The sequence below is a fragment of the Pinus tabuliformis genome, chromosome 1_2 (genome assembly GCF_031772625.1).
Source record: "Pinus tabuliformis cultivar Carrire ecotype Pingquan chromosome 1_2, CPIR1, whole genome shotgun sequence".
Classification (NCBI taxonomy): domain Eukaryota; kingdom Viridiplantae; phylum Streptophyta; class Pinopsida; order Pinales; family Pinaceae; genus Pinus; species Pinus tabuliformis.
Genome location: NC_142298.1, coordinates 1340208079 through 1340235444, shown reverse-complemented (window position 1 = coordinate 1340235444; position 27366 = coordinate 1340208079). Strand labels below are relative to the sequence as shown.

Sequence of the window (27366 nt, the reverse complement as noted above, 5' to 3'; positions counted from 1 at the left end):
CACGATGGGAAAAGAACAAGGAACGATTGCCCCATATTTGTTGGATTTTTTTTTAATGATCCGTTGAACGTTAGTTGGCACAAAGGAATAAAATTTGACGGGAAATAGTCGGTGATTTCATTACTGAATTTTTAATTTTTAATTTTTTCAAATGATTTGATTTTGTTAATTAATGGTCGGTGATTTGATTATTGATTTTTAATTTTTAATTTTTTCAAAATGATTTGTTTTCGTTAATTGAGAAAATAAATTATAAATTTAATAAGGTTGTATAAATAAATTATAAATTTAATAAGGTTGTATAGTTAGTGTTTTTTGCGGTCCAGTTTAATTTAGGCAGATATAGCAAAATTTCAATTTTGATGATAGACTGACAGAGTTACATACCATACTGGGCTGTAAAAATGAGCCTCTCCGCTCAATTAATTACCCATCTACAATTCATATATATAATAAATATTTGAAACTTATAAATATAATAAATAATTATAAATAGTAATTGTGAATAACAATTAAATGTGAAGTGTGCAATTATTTGAATGCTAATTAACATAAATATGTTGTGCATTTCAAATTTGTAAATATGATTCATAATTGTTCCTCAATATTATAAATATTAAATTAGAATATCTACTTTTATATTCTAAGGAAACAGGTTAACGGCCCAAGACCCAGAGGCATCTCGCAGGAGTGAAAGCCTGCCCCCTTACGGACCACCAGAGGGTTATTTCAGGTGGCGTGGTTTTCGTGTCAACTGGGATAGCAGCCAGAGATGTCTGTCCTCACTGTTGGTTTGACAAACTGAGTTTGATAGGTTTTTCCACCTTTAAAAAAAAAACAAAACAAAAAACAATTATAAGGAATACTTGAGCATGTGAGGTGCAATAATATAATGAATGTAGTTTTTCTCTAAGACATAAAATTAGTCGATTTGCTTCAGCGATTAGTGATACCTGATTGTGGCAATTAGTCGGTCAGATCGGACCTTTGCCGGATTTCTTCCGGAGATAAGCTCTCTCTTTGCAAGTGTTTCTTCTTTAGATAAATTCTGGAGATAAGCGTTTCTTCTGGAGATAAGCTCTCTGTATTTGCAAGTGTTTCTTCTTAATTTTCCAGACTGGGTATTGATCTCAGAAACCCTAAAGAGTTCCATGTTTATATCCTATTTATATTCTCTGAAGGGAATTTTAATCACTAAATATAATATTACAATCTCTTTACTATTATCGCAGGTTTATATGGAACAATTGTTTCACCTGTATAATTCGTGCATACGTTTTAGACAAGCTTTCATTGAATTGAGCAATATAACATTTATTTGTATTCACAACAAATTTCCATTATCAAATGTTCAAGTTATGTTTTTTAATTAGTATTTTTGTTACCAGCAAAGCAAGGAATGCCCGGTACAACAGTAATACCTAAACGGTTGAAAGTTTATAAAATCTTACTGCAGGAGGTTCACGATTACAGTGAAAATCCCTCATTTGGTGTGTTGCAGATACTCTGGAAATCCTTATCTGTATGTATAAGGGCGGGGATTGTATTCAAGAAACCAGAAATAATTTAGGGAAGAACAAAGTGGGTGTTATTTTGGGAATGGTTAGAAATTGTAATGACTCCAGCATGTTAAAGTTGGTTAAATTTAAGAGGGTTAGTTAAGTATAAATATTCCTCACCGAATTCATTGTTAGAATCAAGTTTTGGTTGATCAAGCTCATATTATTTGTGTGTGTCAATTTTTGTGTTTTCCTTTATGTCTTTTCAACCCATTGGTATCAGAACTATAGGAAAGTAAATAGAAGATCGTGAGCAAAACCTGAGCGGGCTAAGAATTAAAGAATCCACCGTTTGGGTTGTTAAGGGTTTAACTTAAGTAGTTTTTCAGGACTTTAGTGATGATGGCGGGTATTACCGTATATTGGAAGAAATTCAGGGCAAAGCAGCGTACCCGGGAAAAATTCAGCGAAAAGCTGCTTCTCAATAAAGGTTAGAATTTAAATTCAGATGTTCAATGTTCCATGTGGGGAAAAACACGAGGAGAAGAAAAAAATAAAAACGGGGAAAAACTATACAATGAAGGTCAAGAACTTATTTTTTTATGAACATATAGTGGGAATTCCCCATATGAAGCTAAGTAAGACGGTGCTTTCATACTTTGCCAATTTTACAGACGACTCGATGGTTTTTACCCTACACCAGATTGTGGAAGCCACACAAAACTTTAGTCACCAGATTGGGTCTGGTGTCTTTGGAACGCTGTTCCTTGGTAAACTGCCGGACGCAAAAGAGATAGCAATAAAAAAGTTTTCACTGAATACAAGAGACAGCTTTCAGGAGTTCTTGACTGAGGTAATTCCAATTTCCGAATCATTTCGCTTCTGATCTCGCAATTAAGAAGAAAATATATGTGAACATAGTAAAATTGATGTATACAGATTCACTTTGTTAACAGGTGGATCTGCTTTCTAGAGTCCATCATAAGAACTTGGTGTCTCTACTGGGTTACTGTTTTGCTATATCCGAACAGCCTATGCTTATCTACGAGTACACGTCGCAAGGGCCTTTAAAGGACCATCTTTATGGTAAATACGTCTTTAAAGGAGGGATATTGTTTGGTTGGTTTGATATTGCAACAAAAACAGTATACATTTAATACTAAATTTGTCTTTCAGGAGGACTTTCCAAACTAAATTGGAAAAGCAGGCTCAAAATAGCAATCGATGTGGCTGAGGGTAATTTAAATAAATAATGTTTTTCACACTACACTTTTGTAGTGTAAACGCTGTTTAATTTTATGTATTTGAATACAACTAAATAAGAGAAATCGTGATTAACCATATTCCTCGTCTGTTTCCGATTGAAGCACTGCAATACCTGCACGTATGTTGTATTCCAATGATAATTCACAGGGATGTGAATACTTCAAACATCCTCCTCGACAGCTATTTGAATGGAAAATTAGGCAATTTCAGTTTGTCGAAGATGACAATGGATCGGAAGGCTCCTATCGAGGATACAGTGAAAGGAACTTTGGGATACCTGGATCCAGAGTAAATGACACATATACCTTGCAGTTCTCTTCGAAATATTATTTTTGATGCCCCAGGAATTCGATTAATTATTAAGAGAAACGGCAATTTCATTTTTATGGTTGGATATTCTTACAGGTATTTTATGACTGAGCGCTTCACTCAAAAGAGCGATGTATACAGTTTTGGTGTGGTTTTATTAGAAATTATATGTGGGAGAAATCCCATCGATGTGACTCTACCTGAGGAAGAAAGGGATCTCTTGACATGGGTAAGGAATTTATTTGTAATTAATCATCCATACATAGGCTTTCATTTTAAGTGCGTGTACGAATAATTATATTTGCACGTCATCACAGCTGAAAGACTACGTGGAGATCGATGAAACCCCTGAAAAAATGGTGAAAATCATAGACAAGGAGATGGATGGAAAATATGAAATGAAATCAATCACTATGGTTGCCAAAATAGCGCTCAGATGTGTTGAGCATACATCATCTTGGAGGCCCAGCATGAGTGAGGTAGTAGGAGAGCTGAAGGAGGCTTTCATGTATGAGAAAGTAAAGCTAAAGGAGGTTGTCGTTGCCAAACATGTAAAGATTCAAGAGTAACTTTAAAACATTGAATTTACAAAGTTCTTCAGATGACATATGTTTCTTGTTCCCCTTTGTTAACATGACACATTTTTTTAAATAATATCACATGAAGATTTGAATCTTGATGATGTGATCTTGATTTCATGAAAGAGGGAAGTAATTATATTTTACCCAAGCAAATTTGAATAGTCATTCATGTATCATAACTCAAGTGAGGCCAAATGTGTCAAACTGGAATGAGTGGCAAATCAAAACCATACATGGAATTTGAATCAAATCGAAGACAAGTATGCAAGCAGAAGGTATACCTGCCAAGTGACCCTGCACTACTATATTTTATTTATTTCTGTTTGATGGAACTTCCACTCAACTTCAACAATTAACTGAAGATTTTGTAATTTGGAGTGAAATATTTGGTTTCCAGGGGTAACATTCCAAGAAAAGTGTATGTTGAATGGGAAATGAAAGGCTTCCGCCCTTGTTACATTGTCAAAATAATTAAGATTTTGTAACTTGGAGTGGAATATTTGCTTTCCAAGGGTAAAATTCCAAGAAGAGTGTATGTTGAATAGAAAGGAAAGGCTCCAGCCCTTGTTGTTGGGAATTTCTGGTAATTCCAAACAAAACAAACATACGTTTGCATCTGGTAATTCCAAACAAAACGAGCATACATTCGCACTGCTGTGTGTTTTTCCCTTTCGCGCTGTGGCTGCATATTGCACTCTTCTGTTTCAACAAACAACAACCTTTTTCATTCGCACACTTCTGGTGCGTATTGGCCTCTCTCATTACATACAAAACAACAACAATGAACACATGCATACATAAAATGCATTAAGCAGGAAAACCCCTGAACATCACCAGATTATATTGTCACACAACAGCCAATCTAAAAGCCACCACGGAGATGGAGCACTGTATCTACACTACTGTGCATTACACCAAAAGGAACTCTGTCTTTGTTTCCTTTCATACGCATTGCTGCGTCTCCCCTTGTTTTCACAACAAAAACAAAACATACATGTTGTTGCATGTATTACATTACATTGCATACATACTCAACCAAAAAATGACCGTTGGGCTGCTGCGCATTCCCTTTTGTTTTCTCACCAACAAACTACAAACATACTCACGCTGCTGCGTATTGCTTGCACATTACATTACATTCACACTGTTGTGTGTATCTCATTTCATATATCATGAACAAAAAAAATACACTTCAATCTCTGCACTGTTGTGCATAAAAGTTTCATTCATAAGCTCATGTTGCACGCTTCACTTCCCATCACCTATTTTCATTCCATTAAAAAAACAATAATAAACTTTGTTTTACTTTTACCCTAAAACAAACAACTCCCGTGCATTAAAGAAAATTGAAGACTTTACCAACATTTACTGACCACAAGACATTTCATTAAATCCTTTAATTACTTCACCATGGCGGTAAATTGATTCAATCAGCCTTGCATACAGTTTTGTCAGTCATACGGAGGTCAAACAAAAATTCCATTTCACTTCACGCAATGTGGTGCAGACCTGTACAGCAAACTTTGGTTTCAATCAACGGTGGTCAGCCTTCCTTTCTATCGGACGGTTATCGCTCGGTAAAGCCAAACAAACATTATGCTCCGGGAAAAAAGCTGTTTCGGAACAGTGGCTCCAAGCACGTGTCAGCAGCTCATTGTATCGCTGCCCTCCGGAGGAAAACCACCGCTTGGTGAAAAGCGGTGCGGTAAAGTTTGGCTGGTTTTCCGGAAACAGTTTTACGATCGCCGTTTAATGGTCGTTGGCGTTGCACGGCAGTTGAAATTACAATTTCAACACTCCCTTTTAATTTCAACTGTTGGGTTATAAGTTATACCCAGACATTTCCTCAAAAAATTCAAAACTTCTCTGCCTATTCGTATGAGCTTTCCTTTCATCGCTCTTACTGCTGTGCCCAGGCACTCCAATCAATCCAGAGCCACAAAACTATGCCTGGTTACTATTCTAGAGAATAAGAGTACTGTCTTTGCAGTTGGCTATATCCATTGGGGCATGATTTGCACTTGTGCTTTCTGGGAAAATCAGTGGGTCATTTGCTCTCAGTTCCTTAGATGTTCCTTCATATGCCATAGCAATTGCAAAAGTATTCTGATCATTATGTAATATCCTCTTTCCCTCTGCTTCAGACAAGATTTCCAACCTTTGCATCTGCAAGCTATCCTGCAACCTTTTCTTCTCTGCTCTTATGGCAGATTTAATTCCATATCTCTCCCCTATAAGAAGATCTTCATCAAAGAATGACTGTTAATATAGTTCAGCAAGGATTTCATAAGAAGCTGTTCACTAATAGCTTCAGCAATAATGATCAAGAATTACAGGCTCCCCCTAACTATATGCATCGTCTCCTTTTGGCAGAGTCTTCTCAAAATAAGCTTAGATTGGCTCGAGAGCTCAAGGGACTTTCGGACTGTATTTCCTTCCTTCTCCATACTTGTGTAACTTTCTTCTTTTGCATGGTTCTAGCTTGTGTAAGAGCCCACATTAAGTTACAATCACGTGCCATATGACCAATGTTATGACACTTGAAGCATTCTACATTGTTCATGAATAATATTTCATGATTTCTTCCTGTAAAATTGTTTCTTGGAGGTTGTCCGAGACTATAACATCTATCTCTATGAGATGCTTTATAGTCTTTTGCCATATGACTAAAGTTTGAACAAGAATAACAATAACCAAAAAATGAACTTTGGTACCTAGGAGATGGAGGTTTCCTTGATGTACTTCTGAAGCCTTTCTGCCTTGAGATCCTTTGATGATAACAATTGCCTCTTGCCTCTTTAATACCATCTACATTTCTTTTTGGAGCTGGTTTTCTACTTGGAGCAAGATTTCTTCTTGGAATAGGATTTCTTCTATTGTAGCCTTGATTTTTCTCCTTGCCTTTGCTGGAACTAGGAGCATCACAATTTCTTTCTGGCTTCTTCACAACTCTTTTGCTTAAAGCATTTTCATTCTTGTTTGAGGGTTCACCTGCATACCCTAGTCCTAATTTATCAGATGGACATCTGTGATAGCTGACCATGTCATCTAAGGCTTGAGAGCTCTTCAAGATTTTGTTCATCCCTTCAACCTTTTTTTTGAGGAGGACAATCTCTTCTTCCAATCTTTCACACTCATTATTCTTCTTTGCAAGTTGTTCCTAAGTTTCTTCCTTGCTACGAGTAGCTTTAGCTGCTACTATTTTAAGGGAGATGATATCTGACTTTATTTTGAACATTTCTACATTCTTTGCTTGACTGCTTTCCATTCTCTTTTCAGCTCCTTGTGCCTGTTTCTTGGCTTCTTGTAATTGAGACTTAAGGGAGGAGACCTCTACCTTGTTTTGACCAATCTCTTCTTCAAGTTTGTTCACGCTCTTGTGCCTTTGTTCAAGTTGACTTGACAAGGTATTTTCCTGCTTCTTTGCTTTATTCAATTGATTTGTCATGGATATGACTTCTTCATGATGCTTCCTTTTGCTTTGATGAAATTCCTTCTTAAGTTTGGCAAGCTCTTCATCCCTTTCTTGTACTTGAAGCTTGATGAGGTCAACTTTCTTCCTTGTTTGATCTTGGTTACCAACTGGAGCTATCTTCTTAAGTGCCTCATTTTCCTTTTTCAAATTGTTAATCTCTTCCATGGCAGTCATAAGTTGAGCGAGGAGTTCTTCTACAAAGTCCTTTTCATTCTTTTCATCTTCTAGGTCTGCTTCAGCCTTGATGTCATCATTCTCATTTTCAGCTTCTATGATGGGTTCAGGATCTCCTTCTTGATTGATGGTCATGGTCAGTGCTCCTTTTGAGTGAAGGTCATGAAGTTTGTCCCATATATCCTTTGCTGATGAATGTTTTCCTAGATTCTTCTTTACAGAATCAGGTAGCCCATTCAAGATTGTCTTTGTTGCTTTTGCATTGTACTCCTTGGATTCTCTATCCATCCTGCTATCATCAATCACTGATTCCCAAATTTCAATCCCTTGAGACTGTAAGAAAGTCCTCATTTTTACTTCCTATATATAAAAGTTCCCATTAAACCTTGGAGCCTCATCAAATTGGTTGACTTCTATTTTAGTAGTAGAGGGAGACACATCCTTAGGAGGATTGGAGACTTTCTTCCTCGACCTCGCCATTTGACTGTGTATTGAAATAACTAACTGTGAGGATAGTAACACAGAAACTAGCTTGAGAAATACCTTGACTGAGTCTTCACTCTACTAGAGAAGCTACTGCAACAAGAAATCCTTCCTTCAGCTTCTTTGACACCTTCAAAGAGCCTGGACAAGCTCTGATACCACTGTTGACAATTTCTGGTCATTCTAAACAAAATGAACATACATTCGCATTGTTGTGCGTTTTTCCCTTTCGCACTGCTACTGCATATTGCGCTCTTCTTTTTCAACAAACAACAAGCTTTTTCATTCGCACACTTCTGGTGCATATTGGCCTCTCTCATTACATACAAAACAACAACAATGAACACATGCATACATAAAATGCATTAAGCAGGAAAACCCCTGAACATCACCAGATTATATTCTCACACAACAGCCAATCTAAAAGCCACCACGGAGATGGAGCATTGTATCTGCACTGCTGTGCATTACACCAAAAGGAACTCTGTCTCTGTTTCCTTTCATACGCACTGCTGCGTCTCCCCTTTGTTTTCACAACAAAAACAAAACATACACGCTGCTGCATGTATTACATTACATTGCATACATACTCAACCAAAAAATGACCGTCGCGCTGCTGCGCATTCCCTTTTGTTTTCTCACCAACAAACTACAAACATACTCACGCTGCTGCGTATTGCTTGCACATTACATTACATTCACCCTGCTTCACGCTGCTGCGTGCTCCCCCTCGTTTGCTCAACACTTACATTCACACTGTTGTGTGTATCTCATTTCATATATCATGAACAAAAAAAATACATTTCAATCTCTGCACTGTTGTGCATAAAAGTTTCATTCATAAGCTCGCGCTGCTACGTGCTTCAGTTCACAGTGCTGCGCCCATTTTCATTCCATAAAAAAAAAATAATAAAATTTGTTTTACTTTTACCCTAAAACGAACAACTCATATGCATTAAAGAAAATTGAAGACTTTACCAACATTTACTGACCACAGGACATTTCATTAAATCCTTTAATTACTTAAGCATGGCGGTAAATTTATTCAGTCAGCCTTGCATACAGTTTTGTTAGTCATACGGAGGTCAAACAAAAATTCCATTTCACTTCACGCAATGTGGTGCAAACCTGTACAACAAACTTTGGTTTCAATCAATGATGGTCAGCCTTCCTTTCAATCGGACAGTGATCGCTCGGTCAACCCAAACGAATATTACGCTCCGGGAAAAAAGTTGTTTCGGAACAGTGGCTCCGAGCACGTGTCAGTAGCTGATTGTATCGCTGCCCTTCGAAGGAAAACCACCACTTAGTGAAAAGTGGTGCGATAAAGTTTGGTTGGTTTTCTGAAAACAGTTTTACGGTCATCCTTTAATGGTCGCTGGCACTGCACGGCAGTTGAAATTACAATTTCAACACTTGTTACATTGTCAAAATAACTTTGTTTTCTACAGTTGCTGAAGGTTTTGGGTCCCAAGGTAAAGTCATGCCTTTTAACATTTGAAAAAGTAAAAGCAGTGACGCCGACTCTATGTTAGCTTTTGAAAGAGAAATTCCAACATGGAGAAAACCAGGAATGTTTCAGAAAAAATATTATAAGCCCTAACCTAGCGACTAAAAGAGAAAAATACAAATGGCAGATGATTGATTCATATAAATAAAAAATCAAAATGATATGTACTCATATTAAATGTTAATAGTTATAGATTGTGATAGCTATATATAAATTATAACTCAATTTGCAGGTTACTGTAGCTTTTGAAAGAGAAATTCCATAACCCGATAACATAGAGCAACTGTTGGAGAGAGCCCAGAACGAAAATAAAACTACCAGGGTCCTCAGTAGGGACTAAAAAAAAATCATAACAGACAACAAAGTGGAAATATGGAAAAAAGTGGTACAGTGGCACGGAAAAAGCCCAGGCAAGTCTAGTCCCAGTGCCTTTCTTACATTCCAACAGCCTGATGTAGGATGGATCCAACACATATGGTTGAACCATTGTAGATGAGCTCATAGTGTATGTGCTTGCCGAGGAGTGGCAGAATATCTTTCACTTGGACAGCGAAATTTAAGGGGACGAAGTATGAGATAAAATGAAGAGGTTTTTCAAGTGACTCAATTTTTACCTAGAGAATGAATGTTCAAGCCCTCAACACACTTCATTCAATCGAAGTTTCGTATATATAAAATCCTAAGTTACCTGACACAGGGATTCGAGATTCGTGGTGACGGATTCGGACACATTGACCCCCGAAACATGACACGTAGGATTCGTTATATATTATTTTATTATATATATATATATATATATATATATATATATATATATATATATATATATATATATATATATTAAATTTTAGATATTTCTTACACAAATTTTAATTAATGATACAAATTTATTGATTTCAAATATAGATCTTCATGGCTATTAGCATGCATAGTACATACAAAATTCAAATACATGTCAATCTATTATCTCTTTCTTATGCTTGGCTCTCTTGCCACCACAAGAAATGTCTAATTTTTTAGTCTTGTTGGAAAATCAGGATCTTTGTCATTAATATCACCCTCTAAGCATTAATATCCAGAGTATCTTTGTCACTACCTCTGTATCTGTATAGGGATCTTTGTCATTAATATCACCCTTTAAGCATTAACATAAGATAGAAAAAGCATAACATGTCAAGTCAAGATTTTGTTTGAGTGATGCATATATTTTTAGGAGGGTCATGATACAGGAGTTCGACAACCAATGTCACTAACATCAAGGTACATAGAGGGATTGGTGCTCTTGATTAAAAACGAGTTCCATACCCTAATACATGAAAAAATTCAATGGAAACGTTGCAATCCCCCAATCCTAAAATCCTGAAAAACTGATAAGTCTTCTAGATTTTGAATGAAATCTAAAATTCTACTTTCTCCATATGAAATCCAATGAGGTCAGAACCACTCTCAAACATCCTGAGTCATTTCATGGTAATGCTAAAAATTTAAGTAAAAGGATAAAAATGAATATTAAGGAGAATTTCACTTTTGCTTTAAGAATTTAACATTACCATGAATAGCATATCAATACTAGGGCCTAGACTTGATCATTAAGCTGCCAAAATGCTTGCCAAATGAAAATATGCGTGGCTGTAATGACCAAATGCGGCCTTTTCATACCCGTGCAGGTCACTTTTATCGCCTAACGAGTCCTGGAAAACAGGACACGCTGCCAAAATCATGACACGCAGTCGGATTCGATGTGTCATGGTTTTTGGACACGAATCTCGAGAGAATCGTGTTGGACACGATGGATTAGGGATTCGTGGGGCCTATAGGACGAATCCGGTTATCTAGATAAAATCATATATTGTCTAGTGGTTTGAACCACTCTCTAAATAATAGGATCTTGCACCTAAATAGAAGATTTCAATCCTAAAGTACAACAACAAACAACCAAATACATTAATATAGAAAAAATTAGCATTAATCCAACTGAATTTGATAGAAAAGAAAGATGCCTTCAATATCTTAATCAGCTACATCCATCAATTTGCAATGAATTCATCAATTTGTAATGAATATCCGATTTTTAATGATTATTTGCAATATTATAAATTGCTAAATATATTTAAATGCAATATTATAAATTGCTAAATATATTTAAAATCTAGGTCAATGTGTTGTTAATAGAATATTTAGAAATGTTATAAGCATGGCTATTAAACATGTTCCTTCTCTTCAATCATTAAGCACAGTTATTACACTTTAGCACTCAAATTTGAATGAAGGTTTGAAATTTTACATCTGAGTAAGGCATCAGTGGCCTCTCCTTGCTACTACTGCCGGCGGGAGTTGCAAAATTGCATCCCCTCCAACTCCCGTCACCCGAATATGGAGGTAATATCAACAACAACCTTTATGGTCTTTGTTACCCTAACTGAAAATATGCTTAGTAAGATGTTTACGTCATTATTGTTGGAAATATTAATTCCAACCATTGTCTTAAACACATTGACAAACACCATGTTTTGCCTAGTTAACCACTGCACATGAGTTACGGCATTTAATAAATTTTGGTAAATAGATATGGGCAAACATTTATTCCTTGACTATTGCTCACACTCCACAACACCTGCAAGTTCACAAAACGAATTACTATGTAAAATCTCCAATGCTACGTATTAATTATTTGCACTGTCATGTATTAATGTCAAATTTGTATGTTGAGATAAATATGGATGTAAAAGTCATTTGTATTGTTGGGAAAGTTAGAGAGCGAGAGACTATTTGAGGTAGCGAGGAGAAAATCGTGGAGGAAATATTGGTGGGCGTGTGAAAACCAGTTTTACAGACGTTTTTACTCCACAACCTAATGTCATGTATTAATGTCAAATTTGTATGTTGAGATAAATATGGATGTAAAAGTCATTTGTATTGTTGGGCAAGTTAGAGAGCGAGAGAGTATTTGAGGTAGCGAGGAGAAAATCGTGGAGGAAATATTGGTGGGTGTGTGAAAACCAATTTTACAGACGTTTTTACTCCACAACCTAGTGATACCTAAATCGCACTAAGTTTGTTGTGTTTTTCACTTGGAGATGCAACCTCCATTTGTCACTAATGTATTTCCTTATGTTTTGGCATATAATATAAAGTGTGGCTTGTCACGTTATGGTATTAATCTTTGACAAGTAGATTTACCACAACCTTTTATGTTTTACTTTGTTTTATTAATTATGTGTTTTATTAAGCCTATGTGTAGTTGCGATTTCCAAAACACAACCTAAGATTAGTTGCGATTTCCTTGCCGCAACCAAATTCTCAGTGAGACTCCTCTCCTTTGCCCCATAAAAATTTTCTAACAATTACCTTTCATCTAAATGTTCTTTCAACAACAAATCAACCCTGCCTCCAATCTAGCCTCATCACTTGATTACTACCTTTTTCTTAGAGTTGTTTGGTTGCATCCTTTCAGGGGCATTTTAACTCAGATTTCCCTGAAGCACCAAAATTTTTATTAAAGAAATCATAAGTCATTATACCATTATAACTAAAATATTTATAAGGGATTGGTTTTTGACCTCCCAATCCACAGGGAGAATGTAGGTGCCTATGCAGGGTCCTAACAAGCATGGAGGTAGTTTTCAACCCAGGGTTTCTCTAGGCTAAACCAAAAAATAAAAACATTTTTATGCCCTACTCATTTTCTTCTATGTTTTAGATGCACAATTCCTGCACAATTCCTTCCCTTTGGACACATCTGCCATATCGTCATGGGTATCATTCTCTTGAATGCTCCATATTAGAATTAAATCATAGAGAACAATGGGAATAATTAAGGGTCCTCTAATGAGGAGAAGAAAGATTAATCTTATGTTTAAATAACAATATTATACTTTTTAAGGGAATGGAGTTAGATGAAATCTAGAATTAGAAGTATATGTAAGGTCAAATAACTATTTCCCCTCGACTTTGGTTCCGTGGGAATATTTGCATAACGTCAAACAAATATCCTTCCTCAACTTTGGCTATGTGGGAATATCGTTATTCAATATTTTCAAGTGAGAAATGCTCAATTCTGTATGTGAAGAGAGCATGTCAAAGACCCAATTGCAGGGCTAAGTTCTATGGTTAATTGAAGAAACAAATGTGGATAGTTAACATTAATATGATACATGTAACATACTAAGATGTGCTTGTGCTTGTGATTGATTGAAGAAACAAATCTAGAAGAGAAATAAACCAATTTTTTTTTGTATTTGTGCTTATCTGAACTTATTAGGTTGAAGGCAAGAAAATATTTTAAATGTTAAAGTAAATAATTACTTGGAGTTGTGACCTTGACATGTCACTTGCTGGTGTTGTAGAAATTCTCACTGTAGATCACCTGATAATGCAATATACTAAAGCAAAATACTTGATCTACTTCTACAAACAAACTTGCGGAAGCTTAATCGATTTTGAGCAAGATCAAATAGAACACATATAACAAAGAATGAGAAATCAATCACACATGAACACAGAAGAATACTCTGAGGAAAGCCACAGCTGAAAACCCTGCTATCTGTATTATCATACAAGTGGAAATATCTTCAGATTACACAAAGCTTTAGCTCACAAGCTATCCAGCTCTCAATACAATCCCTCAATGTTTCTCATAGACAAAATAGACACAACATATGCCTTCCTTCAGTCCTCCAAGCCTCCTATTTCCTTGCGCAGTTTCTCCTGGGTCCTCTGGCTGCCACTTGTGTGAATTTACCTCTCACACAACTCCCAAACTCAGAAATAACTGCACAATCCTCAAGGAATGAATTCCTTCTGCATGCAAGAAATATCCTCAATGGAATATTCCTGCAACTGATAGTATATTGTCCCATCCTTTGATCTCAATTGGGTCTCTGACTAAACTGACATGCATGAGTTATTTATGAGAGAATATTCAGTTATCTGAAGTACACTAGTTACATGTATGCATGCATTAACTAACTGAATTCACAATCAGTTCCACAAACTGTTGGAACTAATCTAACTGGACTTAACTTAGTTAACCAAGCTAACTAATTACAACTCAAAGTACAACTCATCCTGATCTCCTTAATTAAGGGATAACTTCCTCAATCAAATGGATAATTGTTGCATGTATTCACATAGACTTCATGTTTGATTTTCTCCAACTAATTAACTCAAGATGAATTAATTAATTATTTTACAAACAGCTGCTAAGATCAAATTTGAATTTTAATTCTCAATTTTAGTTCAAGGACTAACTAAAATTGGAATGTATCCCGAAATGCTATTTATAGCAATGCTATTTTTAACACTTCTATATTTAGCATTTATTGTTGCTATTTTCAACACTCACTCTCAACAAGAAAGGGATTATCTGTCACCTAAATCCTATCTCTGTGGAACTCGAATTTTCATTTTGACAATGCCTTAGTCAAAATATCTACATCCTGCTTCTCGGTCGAAACATACTGCAACAACATGATCCTCTTCATCACACAGTCTCGAAGATGATGATACCGAATATCGATGTGCTTGAACCTGTCATGAAATACTGGATTCTCAGAGAGTTTGATACAACTCTGATTATCGTAATAGATCACAGTTGGATCCAACCTCTAATCAAACAATCCAACTAGAATTCTCCACATCTAAATGGCCTCGCATGCTGCCTGAATAGAAACCATGTATTCGGCCTCTGCTGAGCTAAGTGCAACTAACCTCTATTTCCTGTTGTACCAAGAAGCTGTAACTAAACCAAGGTTGAAAATTCTTCCTGAAGTGCTATTCCAACTTGATGGACTCCCTGCCCAATATGCATTTGTGAAGCCTTGAAGCTTCACTCCCTCTGTCCGTCTGTACCATAATCCATACTGAGATGTGCCTCTGAGGTATCTCAGCACATGCTTTGCTGCCTTCCAAAATAGCTTGGTAGGCTGAACCATAGCTTGACTCAGTTGGTTCACTGCAAAGCACATATCTGGTCGTGTGTTCACTAAATACATCAATGAACCCACAAGTTGTCGATAAACAGTAGTAGCTACTACCTCACCTGAAGTAGCATCCTCCTTCCTTCAGTTACCTGCTAGAGGAGTCTGCATGAGCTTGCACTTCATGTGGAATCTCCTGAGTATCTCATTAGCATACTTGCCTTGAGACACAAACACTTCCCCATCCTTCTACCACACTTCCATGCCTAGAAAGTAGTGCATGAGACCCATGTATTTCATCTCGAACTCTCTTGCAAGGTCTTCCTTACAAGACTTGATCAATTGATCATCACCTGTCAATATCAGATCATCAACATAAAGAACAATGATCAATGGCTTACCTTCTACCATGATGTGGTAAAGGTTCGCATCTGCTCCACTCTTTGTGAAGCCAAACCCGATGAAATAGTTGTCGATCCTAGTGTACCAAGCACGAGGTGCTTGCTTCAGCCCGTACAAAGCTCTCTTGAGTTAGCACACATGCGACTCACGATCGAAGGTCTCAAATCCTTCCGGCTGCTGTATGTACACCTCTTCCTCAATCTTGCCATTAAGGAATGCAATCTTCACATCCATCTGATGGATCTTCCAACCCATATGTACTGATAGTGCCAACATCGATCTAATAGATGAGTACCCTGCTATAGGAGTAAAAGTATCATCATAGTTGATCCCCTCAACCTGTGAGAAACCACGGGCAACAAACCTTGCCTTATGTTTCTCAACACTACCATCAGCTGCTTGCTTTACCTTGTAAAGCCATCGAGAAGTCACCACTGACTTGTCCTTTGGTCTTGGAACAACATCCCAAACACTGTTACGAACTATGGATTCATACTCCACCACCATAGCATCAACCCAGACTGGCTGTTGCACTGCTTCCTCAAAGAAAGATGGTTCGTTCTCTATACATTCCCCAACCAGGGCCATGTAACCAATGTACCGCTCAAGTGACCTCCTCTGTCTGCGCTAAGAAAATGGCTGTCCCACATTCTCTCTCACATCCATCATCAATCTGTCAGCTTCTCTTAAGCATTTCCACCCATCTCTGGAAGACTCTGCATGAATGGATGTCTCCACTCCTAGATTCTCTGCATGTGGCTACTCCGCATCAGTCTGAGTTTCCTCCTCTTGAGGAACCAAAAGTTCCTCCTCTGCATGCAACTTGAGCTCCCTCTCAAGGGAAACTCACATGGCTTTCTGCTTGTCGAACTTCAGATCTCTGCATACCACTATCCTCTCACTGGTAGGAAAGAACACCTGATAGTTGTGGGGTGTATCAGTGTACCCCACAAGTATCCCCAACTCAGTTGTTGGCTCTAGCTTCTTCCAGACATCTTTGGTCACATGGAAAAACACTGTTGAGACAAAAATCTTCAAGTGACTCACATCTGGTCTCTTCCCGGAAAAATCCTCCTCTGGTGTCTTCATTCCCAGTATACGATCTAGGCTTCTCTTCTACAAGTATACTGTTGTATTGCATGCCTCAGCCCATAAATGAAGTGGTAGGCCTTGGCCATGCAGCATCGCCCGAGCTGCTCCCACAATCGTTCTATTCTTCCTTTCGGCCACCCCATTCTGCTGTGGGTTATGGGGTGCCATCAACTCCCATTTAGTTCCTTCTGCTGCATATAAGTTTTTAAACTATTGAGAGACATACTCTCCACCATTGTCGCTTCGCAACGCCCTTATTTTCTTTCTAGATTCTTTCTCAACCAAGGCTTTGAACTCACAAAACCTTGAGAAGGTTTGATCCTTCTTCTGCATGAAGTAGATCCAACATCTACGAGAAAAATCATCAATGAAAATAACATAGTACCTTTGTTTAGTGGTGGAGGCTGTCGAGAATGGTCCACACACATCTGTATGAACTTGCTCCAAGATTGCTCTAGGTCGACTGTCTCGATCCTGAAAGGAAGATTTTGTATACTTACCCTAGGTACAACCTTTGCATGTATCTGCTTGCTCCAGTTTACCCTTGGAAAGTCCGGTAAGAATCTGCTGCATGATCTTTAGGGCCCCATGGTGCAAGTGGCCCAATCTTCTATGCCATAGCTCGCCAACATCTTGGCTTTGCACCAAATCTACTTTGGAACTCAATGCAGCACAATCATCTACCTCCAGCTTGTAGAGATTCTTTACTCAAATCCCAATCCTCTTGGTCTGTCCTATGCCAATGTGCCTCAGGAATGCCTCTCCTTTACTAAAGACTACATTATAGCCTTTGTCTTCCAACATAGTGACGAACACCAGGTTCTTCTTCAGTCCAAGCACATACTTTACATCAGTCAAGGTGAGAGGAGCTCCATGCTCCCTCTGAATCACAACCGTAACTCCACTTGAAACATAGTACTTTCCATCATCGCCCATCTCTATGCGCATTTGGAGGTCCTTCTCCTCCAAGGTATTTAATAAACTCTTGTCGTCGGTCATGTGGAATGAGGCTCCACTGTCCAGGTACCAAACACAATCCACCATCAATGAAACCATGCACGCGATGAGGGTGAAATCCAATTCGAATTGTGAGGCCAGTGCCTCACCATCTGATCCTTTCGAGGATCCCTTCATGGATTTCTTCTGTGGACAATTCGTAGCATAATGGCCCACCTCATGACAATGAAAGCATCGCACTTTTGATTTTTCAATCTTCTTCCCACCATGGGAAGAACTCGATTTGGAATGGGAAGCCTTCCCCTTCCCTTTCGTCGCCTTACTCGCTAAGGCTAGATTTTCTTCATCATCATGCTTTGATGAAGAACCATCTCTGGTACTTCTCCTTATCTCTTCCTGCATCAGATCCAACCACAGTCATTCCCAATTTGGCAGTTTCTCTCTTCCATTTACTGATTCTTGGTAGCTATGCATCTCTTAGGAAGACTAAGGAGAGCAAGACTCACCATGTCATCATCGACTGTCGTGATTCCTACACTTCCAAGCTCATCCTTGTAGGTGGTGAGCATGTTCAGATATGTAGAGACCGTGTCGCCCTTTTCACACTTGATTTTCCAAAGCTTGTCTTTCAGCACCAACTTCCTTTGATCGTTGTTGTTCTGATATAGATCCCTCAACGTTTCCACATTGAAAATGGTGTCTCCTTCCCATGGAAACTCGAGACAATATGGTCTCAAACTCCCTCCAGAAGGATCCTCCTCTCTCTAGCCGCACATTTCTTCCATTCCACCAATTCTTGGGCACTAGCCGCTGCCAGCTTGGGGAATTATTAATCAATGAAGTCCTTCAAACCATTGTCCTCTAATACCGTTTCCATCCGATCCTTCCAGGCTATATAAATTTAGCTGCCATCCAGGGCATACTTGAGTCTCAAACCGTTGAACGCCATTGGTGAAATTTGAAATGTGATAAGAATTTGATTTCTATAATCAGAAACTTCAAACTTCGAACCTCTCCCTTCTTTGTATATTGTTCTCCGATTTGATCACCTTTACTCTAATACCATGTAGAAATTCTCATTGTAGATCACCTGATAATGCAATATACTAAAGCAAAATACTTGATCTACTTCTACTAATAAACTTGCAGAAGCTTAATTGATTTTGAGTAAGATCAAATAGAACACATAACAGAGAATGAGAAATCAATCACACATGAACACATAAGAATACTCTGGGGAAAGCCACAGCTGAAAACCTTGCTATTTGTATTATCATACAAGTGGAAATATCTCCAGATTACACAAAGCTTTAGCTCACAAGCTATCCAGCTCTTAGTAGAATCCCTCAATGTTGCTCATAGATAGAATGGACACAACATATGCCTTCCTTCAGTCCTCCAAGCCTCCTATTTCCTTGCGTAGTTTCTCCTGGGTCCTCTGGCTACCACCTGTGTGAATTTACCTCTAACACAACTCCCAAACTCAGAAATAGCAGTGCAATCCTCAAGGAATGAATTCCTTCTGCATGCAAGAGATAGCTTCAATGGAATATTCCTGCAACTAATAGTATATTGTCCCATCCTTTGATCTCAACTGGGTCTTTGACTGAACAGACATGCATGAGTTATTTATGAGAGAATATTTAGTTATCTGAAGTAAACTAATTACATGCATGCATGTATTAACTAATTGAACTCACAATCAATTTCACAAACTGTTGGAACTAATCTAACTGGACTTAACTTAGTTAATCGAGCTAACTAATTACAACTCAAAGTACAACTCATCCTGATCTCCTTAATTAAAGGATAACTTCCTCAATCAAAGGGATAACTGTTGCATGTCTTCACATAGACTTCATGTTTTATTTTCTCCAACTAATTAACTCAAGATGAATGAATTAATTATTTTACAAACAACTTCTTAGATCAAATTCGAATTTTAATTCTCAATTTTAGTTCAGGGAATAACTAAAATTGGAATGTATCCCGAAATTCTATTTATAGCAATGTTATTTTTAGCACTTCTATATTTAGCATTTCTTGTTGCTATTTTGAACAATTGTGCTTTGCGGTGTGCTTGGAGAAGCACTTTCTTGGCTGCGCTTGAATAGGAGTAGAGGGAGTCCTGTTGAGGAATTACTTGATGCTGTTAATTCCTCTCTGTCCTCATGTCATATATATGCTTTGACATTGACTGTCTTCTCTAAAATTCCATCCCATGCTTCCCCTTTTATGAACTGCACATTTCTGTGGATTATGACCTTCTTGGTTGATGGATTGTAGAGTTTGTATGCCTTGGATTCATCACTGTATCCAACAAATATACATTTCTCCCCCTTTTTGTCCAACTTCTTCCTTAAATCATCTGGGACATGTGCATACGCCACGCATCCAAAAACTCTAATGTGAGTGACATTTTTCTATTTTCCACTCCATGCCTCTTCAAGAACAATGTTCTAGATGCTTTTGGTTGGACATCTATTCAAGATATATGCTGCACAAACGACAACTTCAACCCAATAGTCATTTGGCAAATTCTTTGCCTTCAACATACTCCTTGCCATATCCATAATGGTCATATTCTTCCTTTCTGCCACACCATTTTGCTGAGGTGTATACCTTGTTGTAAATTGCTTGTTAATTCCATGCTCCCTACAAAATTGAAGGAAATCATTTGAGATATATTCGTCACCTCTGTTAGTCCTAAGGACTTTGATGTAGTATGCACTTTGCTTTTCAAAAAGAGCCTTGGATTAACGAAAGCGCTCAAACATTTCACTTTTCTGTTTTAGGAGAAGGACCCATGTCTTCCTTGTGTAGTCATCTATGAAGGTCAATACATAGTGACTACCACCAATTGATGGTGTCTGCATTGTGTTATCACTCAGGTTGTTCTTAAGCTCCGGAAAAGGATACGGCCGAGGTAACCACAGACCAACTTTGGATTGCAGGTTCTAGCCCACCTGCAATCAGAGAGGGCTCTCTCTTTCAGATTTAGCTTTGTTGAAAAGGATCTTAGGCTAGTTATTCAGTTCAGGGGTTTTTGTTCTGATTTTGGTGGGAAAATTGATGCTCTCAGGTAGAGAGGCAGAGCATAGTTTGAAGATTTCAAACCATTGGGCGTGGAGTCGAAAAGGAGGACTGCTGGTCCGTTTTCTTGGTCCCACGAGAGAAAATGGAGCAAGGTAGCTGCAAATGAAACAATGTTTCAGGTTTAAAGGATGGGATGAATGCTAAGTAATGAGGGGCAGTTAAGAATCCCTCAATCAGCTTAACAGGGGAAGATAACAGGGCTCTACCTAGGGGCAGTAAAGAATCCCTAGATAATCGGCACACACAGGTGAATCGGGGTAAATATGAGCCAGAAGGAATTCATATTCATTACCAATTCATTCAGAGGAAAACATAAAGAAACAACAAAAATTGAGCATAGAGTGTATTTAAACAAATTCTAAGCTAATCTTTCTTTCTGCTATTTAGATAATGGTAAACAGTAAACAGAGGTAAGAAGCACTTATTGTATCAGATTGCAACACAAGAATTCCATCTTCAGTCTCCAGAAAAAAACATTAACAACACATCAAACAGTCTCTTCTCAGAACTTTCGACAATCTTTGATTACAGAAACAATCTTCAAGTATACAATGCGAGTCTCTAGTGAAAAATACCAATTTACCAACCCTTGAAACAATGCTGAGGGCGGTATATATAGGGAAAACTCTCTACAATTTGTTTATTACATCTTGAGCTAAACAAGTCCTAAAGAATACTTAATCTGACCTCATCCTATCTGAAATAAATGCATGAAAATATCTTTGGCTGCGCTGAGGGCTGCCGTATCAAAATGAAGTGAATGTGCTTGTCCTCAGTGGCTTGGTGCAGTCGCCCCTGCAATAACTGTGCATGGGTTTCTATTCTTTGCTGTTCGGCTACCTTAAATGTTTTAGCTCTGATTTGAAGGCAGGGATGGGCTTACACTTATTGATTTGACTTTGCTGAGGGGGCTCATCAATGTTTAGCTGCTTCGAGCCCCTAAAAATCTTAACTGGTACTCTTTGACGTCTTCTTCTTCCTCTGATACTCTTTGACAATAAACTGGGCTGCTGCCCTGATGTGCTGTGTGTTAAATCAACATTTAATGGTCGCTGTTCGGCCCTCGGTCTTTGTTGGAGAGGTAAATCCCCTCTACAGATAGAGGCGATCCCTACTAGCCCAGAATGGGTCTAGCAACAATCAGTCAATGCTACTATGCAAGTTCCTAATTGCAATTAAAAGGGTAGGCAAAGGACACCTACTTGGATTCCAGCGTTGTTGTTTGATGAAGAGATGCCACCTTCGCTCCTTCGCTCTGGCTGGTCACGATCCTCCGCGATCTTCGCGAATAGGTACCTGCACACACGAAGAGAAGACAAACACAAGCGTGAAATCTAATAAAAGCAACTATACATCAGTCAGAAAAGATGTAATTCACATTAACCATTGTAGAGACGAATGAGAATGGAACCATAATAGTAGTCATCTATTATTAAATCAATAACAGAGAAGATTACAACCAAGTGTTCTGACATCGATATCCTTCTCAGGAGGGGCCAGTCAGCAAGTCTCTTAAGCATTCACCTTTGGAAATGATTCTCCCAAGACAAGAAACTCTCTCTCTCACACAAGCAACAAAACACAACCTTCCCTAAGCTATCAAGCACTTCCACACTTATCACACCAACTACCTATAGTAGCAGCAATCAGAGCACTATAAGCTCCACACAATCCAAGCTATTCCAAACTATATCCAACTAGCTGCTCATGGTAATGGTAGAGGTTTATATAGGAGAAGGAGTCTCCTTGAATGGTGGAAGGATGAGCTTATCTCCAAAGGAAGTGGTTGCAAAGGGTCGAACAGACATGCCATAGAAGGGAGGCGACATTCACAAGGCCAACAACCAAGCCTATAGTTATCTGGAAGTCTGGTTGTTGGAACAAATTCGCCCAAACTGGATCAGCGTGGGTGCATAACTGGGCTGGCGCGCTGACATCGCAAGGTAATAACGGTCAAGCTGTGGTCAGTGCGGGTTGATACAAACATAGGCTGCGCTGGTCATGAAATTCGATCAGTGCGGAAAAGCCGTGTGCTTCCGCGCTGGCAGCGCGCGCAGTTTGTTATGGAGCGCCAGTCAGCGCGGGTATTTTAGAAATAGATGCGCTGATGAGGAAAACTATGGAAAAAGTGGTTTTTTGACCAGTTCAGAAGGCATGAACTTGATTATTGTGAGTTCTTGACATAGTAGGGTGACTGACAGGGAGACAGTGACAAATTACTGTGTAACAGATGCCCCCTAAAGCATGAAGACCGAGAGAGTGGGAGGGGTGAAATGCTTTACAAAACTCGCCAAACTGGAACACCACCGGGAAGGACCGAAGTTCTCTGATAATCAAGTACATGCAGTCTAGGCATGGGCGCAGCCATCCAAAAGACATGCGAAGAAGGTCTGTGGAATGGACGCAGCCACCCAGCTAAAGAGACCAAAGTCATGATAAGGTATGGTCGCAGCCATCCATGAAGACTCAGGTATGGGCGCAGCCATCCATCAATGAGTCATGTAATGATCATCCACAAAATCGCAACCTGGACCATAACAGACAGAGATCCAGGGTCTTGCAATCCGTCCTGACCCGAACAAAGTACAAGTCCAAGCATGTGAATACATGAGCTGAAGTCGAACATGCGTGAACATCATCTGATTACCAGTCAATGATGAAAACTGTTAACAGACGCGAGAGGTACCACCAATAATGACAATGGCCCTCAAGGTACTATAGGTACAATCCGTGGCATGTGAATCAATGAGCTGGTGTCGAACACCCACGGAATCATTCGATCGGAGGCCAATGATGTAAACCTCGCGTCGAACACGAAGAACCTACCATTAAGGCATGCAGGCTCCAAGGCACCTGAAGGGAGTCTCTAAGTTGCCTTCCTGGATAATGAGCTGAAGTCGACAGGAAGTGACCTTGATCGAAGGTGGGCCATAATGTTTCCCACATCATCGACACGAGAGAGAGGTAAAATAATTTGTGTGAGATATAAGCGAAGGTTGTACAAATGCAGAGGTCAACTTCTCTTGAACATATCGGCGGCACGACAGTGGATTTGGCAGTATTTGACATCAAATGAGCAGAGGTCATGGTGACAGGGCAATGAGCAGATGAGAGGTCAAACAGGATAACCCGAACCCACTGAGGCTAATGTGAAACGAGATGAGATATCCCCACCCAGACACGAATGCAGACAAGTGCCATGTTCAAGAGCGACATACTGCCGACACGACAATTATTACGGTTCCATTTTCCCCACCATTTCTGGCAGGTACCCCGATTATTTTTGGATGACAAGCTTGACGGGGATAGCATATGCTTGGAGAGCGTCACCTCGACAATGCCCGATGTCATTAAGTTTTAACGAGTCTGACAAAGGAAGAACTCGGCGCCTTTTCATGTTTAGAGAGTTTGAAAAGACAGCGGAAAAGGAAACTCCAGGGGGGTCCTTTTTCGTAGAGTTGTGTCTCTCGAGCCCGAAAAAGTATAAAACAATACTCGAAAGAACCGCCCGACCATTACGATCGAAGAGTACTTTTCGTAAATAGTGACTTCGACCCGAAAAAGTAAAAAAGCGGTCAGAAGTACGTCGTTTTGGAACCAATAACGAGTGCGAAACGACAAACACTCGGCAATCGTTTTAAGTTAAACGGTCAGAAAAAGAGCTTTAAAAGTGACCGCCTTCCGTTCCTTTTAACGAGCGGGAAGGAGGCTCGGCTATCTTTTCGTCTTTAAACGGTCGGAAAAGAGCTGAAAGCAGACCTCCATTTTTATTCTCTTTAACGAGTCAAAAAGGGAAAAGTACTCGGCAATCTTTTCATATTTTACGAGTCAGAAAAGAGCTTAAAGGCGACTCGTCCTAGAGGAACGAGTGGTATAAAGGGTAGCAACTGGTTCCGGCAATGGTGGAACTGCTCAAAACATGTAATGGTCAAGAGGCTGGCTAACAAAACCACTCATAAATGCGGTCCCTCAGGAAAGGTAAAACAACCAAGTGAAAGCATATGATCGGCCAAAGAGATGGTGGCGATGGAATGAAAACAACCAAGGCTCATCTAGCAGAATTTAGCAGATAAAGATAGAAATCACGAGATGTAAATTAGGTATGGGTTCATTTTTACACAAGCTTGAACCATGGAGAACTTTGCTTGGATTCAGTTTCATGTTTACACAAGCCTGAAACGAAAAACTATGCTTGTTATAAGTTCGCATGCCCCCTAGCATAATGACGCAAATCGAGGTACATGCCCCCCAAGCTTCATTGCATTCAACAAAGTGGATGGAATGAAGGTTCACTCTCGAGATCTATGAAAGACTCGACTTGGATTTTACGAGATCTTAATCAAAAGACTCGATTTGGAAAGGGAGGTGTTTCATTTTTTTAATGAGGTTGACATAGTAAAAGAACTATCCTCATAACCCTTGTTTCATTTTTGAACGAGCTTGACACAAGATCAGGAACTATGCTCCGACTCCTTGTTTCGTTTTTTAACGAGGCCGACACAAGATCAGAACTATCCTCGAGACTCCTTGTTTCATTTTTTAAGGAGCTTGACACCGGAAAGGAACTATGCTCCATCCAGACCTAGTTTCATTTTTTAAGGAGCTTGACACCGGAAAGGAACTATGCTCCATCCAGACTTCATCATAATGAACGGGAAGTGGAGGCCCCTATGTACCTCGATTTGCGTCATTATGCTAGGGGGCATGCAAACTTATAACAAGCATAGTTTTTCGTTTCAAGCTTGTGTAAACATGAAACTGAATCCAAGCGAAGTTCTCCATGGTTCAAGCTTGTGTAAAAATGAACCCATACCTAATTTACATCTCGTGATTGCTATCTTTATCTGCTAAATTCTGCTAAATTTTGCATAATGACGCAAATCGAGGTACATGCCCCCCAAGCTTCATTGCATTCAACAAAGTGGATGGAATGAAGGTTCACTCTCGAGATCTATGAAAGACTCGACTTGGATTTTACGAGATCTTAATCAAAAGACTCGATTTTGAAAGGGAGGTGTTTCATTTTTTTAATGAGGTTGACACAGTAAAAGAACTATCCTCATAACCCTTGTTTCATTTTTGAACGAGCTTGACACAAGATCAGGAACTATGCTCCAACTCCTTGTTTCGTTTTTTAACGAGGCCGACACAAGATCAGAACTATCCTCGAGACGCCTTGTTTCATTTTTTAAGGAGCTTGACACCGGAAAGGAACTATGCTCCATCCAGACCTAGTTTCATTTTTTAAGGAGCTTGACACCGGAAAGGAACTATGCTCCATCCAGACTTCATGATAATGAACGGGAAGTGGAGGCCCGCATGTACCTCGATTTGCGTCATTATGCTAGGGGGCATGCGAACTTATAACAAGCATAGTTTTTCGTTTCAAGCTTGTGTAAACATGAAACTGAATCCAAGCAAAGTTCTCCATGGTTCAAGCTTGTGTAAAAATGAACCCATACCTAATTTACATCTTGTGATTGCTATCTTTATCTGCTAAATTCTGCTAGATGAGCCTTGGTTGTTTTCATTCCATCGCCACCATCTCTTTAGCCGATCATATGCTTTCACTTGGTTGTTTTACCTTTAAAAGTGACCGCCTTCCGTTCCTTTTAACGAGCGGGAAGGAGGCTCGGCTATCTTTTTGTCTTTAAACGGTCGGAAAAGAGCTGAAAGCAGACCTCCATTTTTATTCTCTTTAACGAGTCAAAAAGGGAAAAGTACTCGCCAATCTTTTCATATTTTACGAGTCAGAAAAGAGCTTAAAGGCGACTCGTCCTAGAGGAACGAGTGGTATAAAGGGTAGAAACTGGTTCCGGCAATGGTGGAACTGCTCAAAACATGTAATGGTCAAGAGGCTGGCTAACAAAACCACTCATAAATGCGGTCCCTCAGGAAAGGTAAAACAACCAAGTGAAAGCATATGATCGGCCAAATTCTGCTAAATTGCTATCTTTATCTGCTAAATTCTGCATAATGACGCAAATCGAGGTACATGCCCCCCAAGCTTCATTGCATTCAACAAAGTGGATGGAATGAAGGTTCACTCTCGAGATCTATGAAAGACTCGACTTGGATTTTACAAGATCTTAATCAAAAGACTCGATTTGGAAAGGGAGGTGTTTCATTTTTTTAATGAGGTTGACACAGTAAAAGAACTATCCTCATAACCCTTGTTTCATTTTTGAATGAGCTTGACACAAGATCAGGAACTATGCTCCGACTCCTTGTTTCGTTTTTTAACGAGGCTGACACAAGATCAGAACTATCGTCGAGATGCCTTGTTTCATTTTTTAAGGAGCTTGACACCGGAAAGGAACTATGCTCCATCCAGACCTAGTTTCATTTTTTAAGGAGCTTGACACCGGAAAGGAACTATGCTCCATCCAGACTTCATCATAATGAACGGGAAGTGGAGGCCCCCATGTACCTCGATTTGCGTCATTATGCTAGGGGGCATGCGAACTTATAACAAGCATAGTTTTTCGTTTCAAGCTTGTGTAAACATGAAAATGAATCCAAGCAAAGTTCTCCATGGTTCAAGCTTGTGTAAAAATGAACCCATACCTAATTTACATCTCGTGATTGCTATCTTTATCTGCTA

At 39.0% G+C, this 27366-nt stretch overlaps 1 protein-coding gene across 3 annotated transcripts; it reads left to right on the top strand.

Annotated features, from left to right (window-relative positions):
• The first annotated feature begins 900 nt into the window (after nucleotides 1-900).
• Nucleotides 901-3680, top strand: LOC149211154 (putative LRR receptor-like serine/threonine-protein kinase At5g48740). 3 transcript variants are annotated; one of them, XM_089396940.1, is made up of 8 exons: nucleotides 901-1121; nucleotides 1889-1989; nucleotides 2174-2352; nucleotides 2456-2585; nucleotides 2676-2735; nucleotides 2867-3053; nucleotides 3171-3303; nucleotides 3392-3680. In XM_089396940.1, exons 2-8 carry the CDS (start codon nucleotides 1899-1901, stop codon nucleotides 3641-3643), a joined length of 1032 nt encoding a protein of 343 aa, XP_089253066.1. In that variant the 5' UTR covers nucleotides 901-1121; nucleotides 1889-1898; the 3' UTR covers nucleotides 3644-3680. The 3 variants fall into 3 exon arrangements, with proteins under 3 accessions (XP_089253066.1, XP_089253065.1, XP_089253067.1); XM_089396939.1 differs by lacking the exon at nucleotides 901-1121 and adding an exon at nucleotides 1152-1634; XM_089396941.1 differs by lacking the exon at nucleotides 901-1121 and adding an exon at nucleotides 1154-1522.
• The last annotated feature ends 23686 nt before the right edge of the window (nucleotides 3681-27366 follow it).